This window comes from Lampetra planeri, chromosome 53 (assembly GCF_965212315.1).
Source record: "Lampetra planeri chromosome 53, kcLamPlan1.2.h2, whole genome shotgun sequence".
NCBI classification, from domain to species: Eukaryota; Metazoa; Chordata; class Hyperoartia; order Petromyzontiformes; family Petromyzontidae; genus Lampetra; species Lampetra planeri.
In genome coordinates this window covers 8,397,437-8,408,537 of record NC_136159.1, presented here as the reverse complement: position 1 = coordinate 8,408,537, position 11,101 = coordinate 8,397,437, and the positions used below count along the sequence as shown (strand labels likewise).

At 47.1% G+C, this 11,101-nt stretch overlaps 1 protein-coding gene across 4 annotated transcripts in view; it reads left to right on the top strand.

The window, feature by feature from the left end:
• The first annotated feature begins 700 nt into the window (after positions 1–700).
• Positions 701–11,101, top strand: part of YTHDC2 (YTH N6-methyladenosine RNA binding protein C2) — a 55,668-nt gene continuing 45,267 nt past the window's right edge. Inside the window, exons 1-9 of one of the 4 annotated variants that reach the window (XM_078617335.1) lie at positions 701–873; positions 4,392–4,566; positions 5,377–5,467; positions 6,135–6,334; positions 6,767–6,969; positions 7,173–7,339; positions 8,250–8,352; positions 8,991–9,147; positions 10,643–10,750. In XM_078617335.1, the coding sequence (XP_078473461.1) occupies positions 4,398–4,566; positions 5,377–5,467; positions 6,135–6,334; positions 6,767–6,969; positions 7,173–7,339; positions 8,250–8,352; positions 8,991–9,147; positions 10,643–10,750 (1,198 nt within the window). In that variant the 5' untranslated portion in view covers positions 701–873; positions 4,392–4,397. Of the gene's footprint in view, positions 874–2,806; positions 2,923–4,391; positions 4,567–5,376; positions 5,468–6,134; positions 6,335–6,766; positions 6,970–7,172; positions 7,340–8,249; positions 8,353–8,990; positions 9,148–10,642; positions 10,751–11,101 lie in introns of those variants that run through there. The other 3 variants (XM_078617338.1, XM_078617337.1, XM_078617336.1) reach the window with 3 other exon arrangements.

Here is an 11,101-nt window from a genome sequence, read left to right as displayed (position 1 = left end):
TATTTGCGATTTGAAAAAGTCCTCTTACTTTCTGGTTGGAATTGTTTTATTTTTTATTATTATAACTTTGTTTATTTAACTTAACAATTGTTATATCTTTTATTGTTCTATCTCAATTAAAACATTTTAATAAATACATGTTGGAACCAATTAATATATTTTAAGTTCTCATCCTTGCATTAGAATATATTATATAGAGCAGTTCATATTTTGATGGTATCACGTGGTAATGCTCCATCACATGTTTTAAATCTATTACACAGCTTGACTTAAAAAGTTTTAATCTCAAATCAAATCGCAATATCTGTCAGAAAAATAAATTAGATATTGTCTCCAAATTGTTCAGGCCAACTTTTAAGCAGCAGGTTATATCGATTAATGAATCGATCACCCTGCAATGATCGACTAGGGTATCACCAGATTTTTTTAAATTCTTGAATTATAACTTTTGTACTATGTATAATATTATACATATGTTTTCTTTACATGGGGTTTTAATGGCATTCAACTGAATTAACTGTTAAAATGTAAAATAATTAATTTGGAATCGATAGGTTACTGGAATCGTTACTGACGATATTAAAGGCGCCAAGTTGAGTCCATTAATGTGTGTGTGGGGGTAGGGGTTAAAGCGTTCTGTATATAGATTAAAACGTCTTACGTGGCTTAATAAAAAAACATAGCTAAAACTGTAATAAATAAAAAGAGATTAATGATTATTTTAAACTGATAAATAACGTAAGAAATAGCTGATTTAATTAGTAATAATTTCCGCGCGCCCCCTCACCCTGTGATCAATTGGTTTCTCCCGTGAGCGTCATGTTTGTGATTCCACTTTCAGTTTGAATCCTCGGCGGCTCGGAGTGGGACAGAGTGAGTTTTACTCCACTTCACCCGCGCTCTTACATTTAAAATCAAAATGTATCGACCGAGATGAATCGGTTCTCCTCGTTTTACCACGGAAATTAGTAAAATCGATCTAAACTAAAGTCTGAAGGCAACTCGGGCCTACGTCAGGCTTTAGCCGGTTTCTTCCCTTCAATCGAATGAACTCGTGATGATGTATTTCACGTTCGCGTGGACATAAACACTCCATGCTATCCGTGCTATATTCACCACACACACAAACAAACACACAAACACCCGCTTGTGTTCCCCTCAACATTGGTTGTGCAATGGATGAACAACCCATCAACCCGCCGCCATCGGAATGTGGAATTTCCATCTGCCTCAGGGAGGAGATCTGAGCGACCCGTGCTCAATTTTAGCGGGGAAATCACTGGCGGGGTTGGTGAGGGGGGTTATCGATTTAGCTGATAAATGTAATGATTATCGGCTCTTAGGTCGTCAGCCCGCCGTGGCTGTAGACGTGGAAATGTCCACAACTGGACGACCTCGCCGCCGGGTCGCTGCTTTAAATATTAAACTCAGTGAGTTTTAGCTGGTAAAGTAACATATCACCAAATCTATACAACTAACATAGTTAGTTGTATAGATTTGGTGATATGTTGTATAGATTTGGTGATTTGCTTACCTTTCCTAGACTTTGCACTCCTTGTTTTTGTTTTGTTTTGTAACGTTCTGAACCTGTGTGACAAAGAGCTTTATAGCTCATCAGATTCCTGCAGTATAAATACTAATTCTGGTTCTCTTCACTGCCCTCGAAATGATTAAATTGTCACCTATTTCATTTTTTAAACAATGTCAAGCGCCTCGAGTGAAGGTGCTGTATATAAATATACAATTAGATTAGATTGTTCAGCGTGCGTTGGTGAGAATCTGGCGGGACCCCAGGACTTTGTTCAGATATCACTTCGCCATCGCTGTGTGGGGAGATTCATAACGAACGTAAAAATTAATAATAAATACAAATAAAATTATAAATCACGACGTTTCGGAGGCAACACAAGTCTCCGTCATCAGGTGGGACCGTCACAGCTAAATTGACTTTACCGACAAACATAAAAGAGTATGAATCCTTGCAGTCACGAACGCTTCAGATCTAGAATTCATAACGAAGTTGCGTTTCAAATATTTCACGTCCATCTTGGACAAAACATTTTACGTTTACAAGGCAAAACATACGACCGCTTGTGTTACCTCGGTGTGTTTTTTTGTGTATTGACACCGATCGTATCAACGTGGAATTTCCATCTTCCCTCAGGCTGTTGAATTTATGTAACGTGCCACTTTAACAAGCGGTCTATAGACCGCCTGAGTATGAGAATAAATAATTGTCCCCACGTGTTGTTGAAGTTGTTTGGCCGTAGTTCACCCAGGTGAGTGCGCGTTGGTGAATGAGGATGGGGGGGGTGAGTGGAGACCTGTTCAGACTTTTATTTCGGAACGTGGTGGACATTTCGAATACCGGCAATCCTCGGTTCACGCGCTTTTGTGGCACGACATTTCGGAATAACGCGCGCTTTGTATTTAGACATTGACACGCCAGAGGCAAATTTCGTAATAACGCGACCCAATGGCCTTGCCAGCAGCCAGTTCGCTACGATCACTAATACTAATAATTTATATTTTATTACACGCTTTTATTTAACTCACAATGTTGTATCCTCAAATCTTGTAACTCAATTTTAACCCACTTCCCAATGTGGTATCGACTGCAAACTTGGTATACTTATGTCATACTGATGACAATATTATATTCTATCATTTAAAAAAATATATTTTAAAATAATATTTTTTTTATGTTATGTTTCGGCTTGGGTCTAATTGTCCACGCTCAACTGACGTTGGTTGTAAATCACCACGGTCCCTTACGTTATGGCACGCTTCGAGGCCATTTCCTAGAGTCGTGGAGTTCTGCCATTACGAGAACGGTACATTTCATTAAAGCGTGTTGGAAAAAAAAGTATTTTTAAATATTATTTATATCAACTCGTGTGCTGGATTGGACAGCATCTCTCAGTGTGTACCCCAGCACTCCCATTTGTCTCGCGTTGTGATCGTACGTTGTCATGTTTACTTGTGTTGTGTTCATCGCTTTTGTATTCCTTACTGTATTTCTTTATTTTATGGGAATTATATTAGAGTTACCATGATTTTCTTTTTAATTTAAAGTACGGGGTGCTTAAAAAAGTGTCAACACTTGTGAGAATGTGCAACAATATCACAAGGAATGTGCCTCCGGGCTCTGGAGACTACCTGGAGAAGATTCCAGCCACGTGTTGACGATGATGGCGAACAAGGGGAGACTCTGACTTTTTGAAGCTATTAACAAACATTTGTTATCATGTTACAGTGTATTAACCGTTCTTTTTTCAATAAAAGCGATAGTCCCATATAAGTGTTAACATTTTTTTGAGGCACCCGTATTATATTGTGTGTACGTGTATTGTGTTGATATAGGCTAGGATAAAATTGGCGACTATGTCTGCGAGTGTGAGTGAAATCCCCTAACCCCCTCCTTTACCATTATTACTTATGGGAACATTGCTTTTGACATACGCGATTTTGAGATACGCGTGCTTTTCCAGGAACGCATCTATCGCGTATGCCAAGGAGTGCCTGTGGAGAGCGGTTAGTGTAGCGGTTAGCGTGCTGCAGTGACAATTATTTGAACTGATCCTGGGCCTCCCCTAGGTCGACTGAACCTCAAATGAGTACCTGGTGTGATGCAGAAACATTGCCACGAGGGAGACAAAGGTGGCCAGGCGTGGTGTTGGCCACCCACCCCCTTATTTGCTGTGCCAGCCTTCATAGGTGCTCCCTAACAGCACTTGCCCCAACAGTCTATTACAGGCTATACGGGGGGGGTCTTTGTCTTTGTAATGCAACAAATTTTGAATTAAACGCAAGGAATAGGAACGTATGTATGTTGAGCGTCTTTCGCACCGTACGTAGCCAACCGTGCTAATCAGAGGTGTGGGGGAAGGACAACAAACTTCACACAAAATAAGTTTTAAAGAAGTTTGTTTTCAACATAGAAAACACATTGATTAGAGAACGTACAAAAGTAAGAGACATTGTCAAGAGAGGTAAGTGGGATTGTGCAGGACGTTGTCGTTCTAAGGGACGGTCAAAGATAATGTCAGAATGTAAGTGGGTATGTATGTTGAACTTCTTTTGAACTGCACGAAGCCAACAGTACTAATCACACAGTGGCAGCCAAAGGAGAAAACGCGCCTGAGACCATCCACTGCTGAGATGGAGCGATGAAATCGGCTCATTCATTGATTACGTTTTTTGAGCCAGCTGGCCAGGGTTGGGCAAAACCTGGCCCAACTTTTCACCCAGGCAACTGGAGAGCACGGACTACTCAGCTCGTGTGTAAGAGCAAGATCGTTGCGTCGTGAGATCCGTGAGAGATGGCGATGGCTTGGGGAGGCCGTCATCCAGCAGTGGTCCAATCGTGGCTGTCGATTTTTTTTTTGCAGGACGCCATGTCGTGTCCACGCGCAGCCTCCATGCAGCCCGTAGGAACTCCCCGCGGCGGCAGAGGGAACCAAAGTGGCGGCCGCGGCAAAGGTCTGCAGAACATCAAGGTGAGCGAGGAGGTGAAGATCGCAGTGAACGTCGCGATGGAGCGCTTCCGCTACAGCGACGATAAAGGTGAGCCGGTCACCCACCGCAACCACTCACAACGCCACAACCACAACGACACAACCACCACCCAACCACCACCCAACCGCACAACTCACAACCACAGTGAACATCGCACAACGACACGGTCACGTGACTACAGTGGTACCTCGTTATTTACAAACTTGATATCTGCGATTTTGGCTATCCGTGAGTCACATCTGGAACTATACACGACTTGTCGAGAGAGAGAGAAAGAAAGTGATGAGAGAGAATGGGATACGAGAAAGTGATGAGATAATTTCCATGTATTTAACAGCTTATTTATGAATTTTAGGTAATTTATTATCCAATATTTTTATCCGCGAAATGTTATATTCACGAGCATCTCCTGAATGTATTACTCGTGAATAACGAGAGAATACTATACACGACCACCCGACTGCATGACTAATCAACCGCACAACCACAGAGCCACACAAACTGTACAATCACACAACTGCCCTACCACTCACCCACACAACTGCCCAACCACACAGCTACACATCCATACAACCGCTCACCAATTCAGCCACACAGCCACACACTGTCCTTGCTTTGCATGCTGTTAGTGCCGTCATCATGGTCCACAATTTATAATCTACCCGCAAAATATCCAATTCAGTCTAGATTTGAAGCATTATTGTAACATCGCTCCATACTGCGATATTACAGCGGACTTTGGAATACACAGAGCATGCAAGATTGCCTTGCGCTATGGGAATTGCGCGGATACCAAATGTACTGAGGTGCGTGTACGTTCGTGAAAGTCTGTCCTCCTGACGTGCGATTCGTTTGCAGAGCTGGAGTTCCCTTCGTCGCTGACAAAAACGGAGCGCGCCTTCGTCCACCGCCTCTGCCAGTCGATGGGACTCATCTCGAGGAGTCGGAAGTCAGTGAGGCTCAGCTATTGGGTTTTATTAGTTGGGGTGTAACTGCATAGTATTAATGAATTTTGATTCATAAGCTTGTGATTCATGCACTAACCTACGTACCCGCTCACCGACCCACCCACCCGCTTACCAACCTATACAAGACAAAGATCCCCCATGTAGTCTTAACAGACTGTTGGAGCAAGTGCTGTTAGCGAGTACCTATGAAAGCCGGCACGGCACACAAGGGGGTGGGTGGCCAGCACCAAGCCTGATCGCCTTTGTCTCCCGAGTGGCGATGTTTACATACCGCATTCGGTACTCATTTGAGGCTGAGTCGACCTAGGAGAGGCGTATGATCGGTTCAGATAATTGTCACTGGTGTTGGCCGTCAGTGGGAATCGAACTTCAGTCAACGGGTTCATAGCGCAGCATGCTGACCGCTACAGTACCGCTCCCCATATCTACCTATACACCTGTCTGCCCACATGCATGTCCACCTACATGCCTACCTATCTGCATGCCTCATCATGCATTCGCGAACCCACTCATCTACTTGCCTACCTATACACCTATCCCTGTGTCTGCATGCACACCTATCCATCTTCCCACTCGCCCACCCACCTACCTAACCCGCCCGCCCACTGGTAATTCACGCTGCCCCCACGTACTCGCTGCGTTCGGTAGCAAGGGGCCGATGCGGTGCCTGACCGTGCGCAAGAAGGAGAGTGCGGAGGCGGTGGGCGCCGAGATGTCATTTGTGCTGTCGCACCCGGCGCGCCACGCCGCCCATGCGCTGCTGCAGCGCTTCCCCGTCACCAGCAAGGAGCGCACCGAGCTGCTGCCCCGCACGGACCGAGCGCCGTCTGGTGTCGGCTCCGACCCAGGTTTGTTCCCGCTTTGGAGTTGGCAGTGACGTTTTTTTGTCGTGCTCTATTAGTGCCCTTTATCAACTTAAACTAATCTATTTCAGCATTTTTTTAGCTAACACTATTTTTCATTTCACCAGGTAAGGCCCACTGAGCTGTATAGCTCTTTATCAGAAGCGACCTGGCCACAAATGAAGTGGGTTATCATGTGGACATTCATAGCAGCCAAATACGCTAAACGCTCGTTGATTCTAAATGTGGAGGGAAACACCAGTGGACCCGCAGAAAACTTTGCGCGAGCACGGGGAGAGAGACACGCAAACTCCAAATATACAGCAGATGTCTGGGTTGGGATCAAACCCACGACCTCCTGTATACCAGGCGAGGGAGTTAACATCTCGCTACCATTTGCACCCGTGATGCTGATCTAATTTGTCATGTCGCTCGCAGGGGTGAGGCACGAGATGAGCAGGCTGAGCGGGCGGCTCAACAACGGGATCCCTCAGGTCCCGCCGCCGCGGGGGCGCTCGGAGCTGGAGGCGTTCCGCCAGACCCTCCCCGTGGCCGAGTTCCAGGAGCAGCTGCTGGGCACCATCGCCAAGTCCAACATCCTGCTGGTGCTGGGCGAGACCGGCTCTGGCAAAACCACGCAGGTGCTTGCACAGTCCTAGAACTTGGTGCTCCTTTATTTAGAGGAGGGAAAAAATTGGGCTCATTGCCCCACCTGATGTGAGGACCACGAGCGGGAACATGGATTTTTACTCTAATTGCGATCTTAAGAACTGCCTCTGATCACCGCTTAACTCGGCGTGTACCGCCACCCGTGTCCCCCCCACACCCCCTCCCCCCCCGGCAGATCCCTCAGTACATCCTGGACGAGAGCACCCGCCTGGGGTGGCCGTGCCGCGTGCTCTGCACGCAGCCGCGCCGAATCTCTGCCGTCGCCGTGGCCGAGAGGGTGGCGGCGGAGCGAGGGGAGGGCATCGGCCAGACCGTCGGCTACCAGATCCGGTTGGAGAGCAGGTGTGTAGCGCTCCGGGCGCTTGCGTGTGCGGGCAACGGCACCGCCCCGGCGTGCCATCGCCAGCTCGTGTTGTTCTTCTGTTGTGCGTGTGTCTTCTGTTGTTTTTGTTGTTGTGTTTTCCCTCTGTACCAAGGGCTATTGTATTTTTCTCGTCATTTCATTCCAACTGTGCTAGTCGCACCTCCGATTAGCATGGTTGGCTATGTACGCTGTGAAAGAAGTTCAACATACACGCAAACATACATTTGTTCTTGTGTACTTTTACCACTGTGTTCTGTTGTGTTTCTCCCTGCGCTGTGCCGTGTCCTTTCGTTGAGTTGTCGTGTAATTTTTTGGTTGTGTTCAATTGCGTTTCTCCTTCCTGTTTGAGCTCTCTGACACAACTCTACGAAAGCCTACTCGCTACAATATATATAGCACATTTTTTGGTTTGGCGACAAAAACATTATCTGACAAAATACCTGTCAGAAAATCCTTCCTCTGCACGATGTCGCCAAACAACAATTTGCCATGGGTATGGGTAGGGTACAGAACAATTGTCACAACCAAATTTAGCATATCGCTTATAGGCATTGTATATGATTGCTGAATACCTGTTGATAGAATTGTTCTTCAACTCAACTGTGGGTGAGCTGAAACAATCTTGTTTGGCGCATAGTTAAACACTTACCATCATGTGATAATTTAAATGGTTTGGCTTTGTCGGCTGGTGGGAGGTACTTACAACACATTCGACCACGTAGCAAGGTTGGCTACGTACGGTGCGAAAGAAGTTCAACTTGCATACGTACGTTAAATTACGAATCATAATATTGGCTATGACAACCTAGATGTTAGGTTAACAGGAAAACACAATTGATGTATTTGAGATCCCTTTAACCGTCGCGCTCTGCATGTGGCGTTGTGCAGGGTCTCGCCAAAGACACTTCTCACGTTCTGCACCAACGGCGTGCTGCTGAGGACCCTCATGTCCGGAGACAGCGCCATGTCGACCGTCACGCACATCATCGTGGTGCGTGTCAAGCTACCGTCGCCCTCCACACCGGTGCTCTAAAGTTAATTGGGTCAAACCCAAGATGTGGCCAGTTGCGGTTTCTGAGTTTTTGTTCAGTTTAGTTTTTTAATCATTGGATTGACAACGGGCTGTACATGGTGAAATTTAATTATGGTTATGAAGCTGGTGCTGATGCTGCTACTGGTGGTTAAAGGTGATGATGGTGGTGATGCTGGTGGTAGTGTTGCTGCTGCTAAGGGTGGTGGTTATTGATGGTGATGGCTCTGCTGGTGGTGGTGATGGTTAAGGGTAGTGATGATGGTAGTGATAATGGTGGTGATGGTTACGGGTGGTGATGATGGTGGTAGTGCTGGTGTTGGTTCTGGTAGTCGTGCTGGTGGTGGTTCTTAAAGGGTGGTGCTGGCCACCCACCACCTTGTGTACCGTGCCGGCCTTTATAGGAGCTACTCGCTAACAGCATTTGCCCCAAAAGGTCAGTTAAGGCTATACGGGGGATCTTTGTCTTGTTAGGTAGTCATGATACATTTTTTAACTGGTGGTGGTGGTGAAATTGATAATGGTGATGATGGCGGTGGTAGTGGTGGTTAAATTGATGACGATGATGGCAGCAGCGTTGGTGGTGATGTATCCACTAGGACGAGGTCCATGAACGCGACCGCTTTTGCGACTTCCTGCTCATCAAGCTGCGCGACATTCTGGAGCGGCAGTGCAACCTGCGCATCGTGCTGATGAGCGCCTCCCTCAACGTCTCGCTCTTCTCCAAGTACTTCGGCGGCTGCCCCATCATCCGCTGTGAGAGAACGCTAAATCCATCAGTCAGTTTCACTAACACGTAGCAGGCTTTCGCGACAAATATCCATGATAGAGGTTTTTGGGTTAGACCGCGTCAATATAAATGTGTTGTTAAACCTGACACAGCCAATTTGTAAGATTGGTCACGTTAATAAAATATGCCAATTCATTACTAGTACAGCACACCGTTGTGTTGGAGGGTAAACCCACAACATTTACCATTAGAGTACAATATTTTCTGGTTGTAATTACTCTCCAACACACTGGTGTGCTGAATTAGGAACTCGTTGGCATGTTTTGTTTACTTGACAAACCTTAGTAATTGGCTGTGTTGGGTGGTGGCGGGTTTATCGACACATTTATTTTTACGCGATCTAACCCAAAAACATCTTATCTACATATGTAGTGTATAAAGTGCCGTATTTAATATTTAGCACTGAGGTCAAGCATAGCTACTTATATAAATGTCGTTCAACCCGCCACCACCCCGACACAATGAATTAGTAAGGTTTGTCATTTAAACATGGCATTTTTTTTTCGATTTAAAGCTTTCGTGACTGCAGGGATTCATATTCTTGGTTCTTTCGACATTTTTTGTTTGTGACAAACCTATCTAATTGGCTGTGTCGGGTGGTGGCGGGTTTAACGACACATTCATATTCACTCGATCTCACCCAAAAACCTCTATTATGGAAATGAATCCGTGCGGCGGCAGCAGCGGTGGCGGCGCCGCTGCTCCCGTGGGTCCCGCGACGGCGATGTTGAACGTGGCGATGTTGAACGTGGCGGCGTTGAGCGTGGCGATGTTGAGCGTGGCGATGTTGAGCGTGGCGATGTTGAACGTGGCGATGTTGAACGTTGCGATGTTGAACGTTGAACGTGGCGATGTTGAACGTGGCGGCGTTGAGCGTGGCGATGTTGAACGTGGCGATGTTGAACGTGGCGGCGTTGAGCGTGGCGGCGTTGAGCGTGGCGGCGTTGAACGTGGCGGCGTTGAACGTGGCGGCGTTGAACGTGGCGGCGTTGAACGTGGCGGCGTTGAACGTGGCGGCGTTGAACGTGGCGGCGTTGAACGTGGCGGCGTTGAACGTGGCGATGTTGAACGTGGCGGCGTTGAATGTGTGGCGGTGTTGAACGTGGCGGCGTTGAGCGTGGCGGTGTTGAACGTGGCGGTGTTGAACGTGGCGGCTTTGAACGTGGCAGCGTTGAACGTGGCGGCGTTGAACGTGGCGGCGTTGAGCGTGGCGGTGTTGAGCGTGGCGGCGTTGAGCGTGGCGGTGTTGAACGTGGCGGCGTTGAACGTGGTGGCGTTGAACGTGGCGATGTTGAACGTGGCGGCGTTGAATGTGTGGCGGTGTTGAACGTGGCGGTGTTGAACGTGGCGGCGTTGAACGTGGCGGCGTTGAGCGTGGCGGCGTTGAACGTGGCGGTGTTGAACGTGGCGGTGTTGAATGTGGCGGTGTGCACGTCGTGTTGCCTCTGGTCCGTGAGCCAGTGCCCGGGAGGCTGTTTGAGGTGAAGCGGCTCTTTCTGGAGGACATCCTGCGCACCACGGGTTACAAGTCCAAGGAGATGGAGAGATACCAGAAGGAGAAAGATAAACGTACGCACAGCCGGCAAAACCACCCCCCTCATTGCTTGAGAGAGCCTCCCATTGTGTTGACGCGGCGTTCTACAACTGTATCGGAATTCATCTTGATTTGAAGCTTTCGGGACTGCAGGAATCCATACTCTTTAGTTATTTCGGTAAAGTCACGTAGGTAGAAAAAATAATAGATCACGACGTTTCGATCGCCACACAAGCAATCGTCTTCTGTCTCTTCTCTCTCACCTGAAGACGGTTACTTGTGTGGCGATCGAAACGTCGCGATCTATTATTTTTTCTGCCTACGTGACTTTACCGAAAGAACTAAAGAGTGTATCGGAATTACCTCCTATAATCACCCAGAAATGT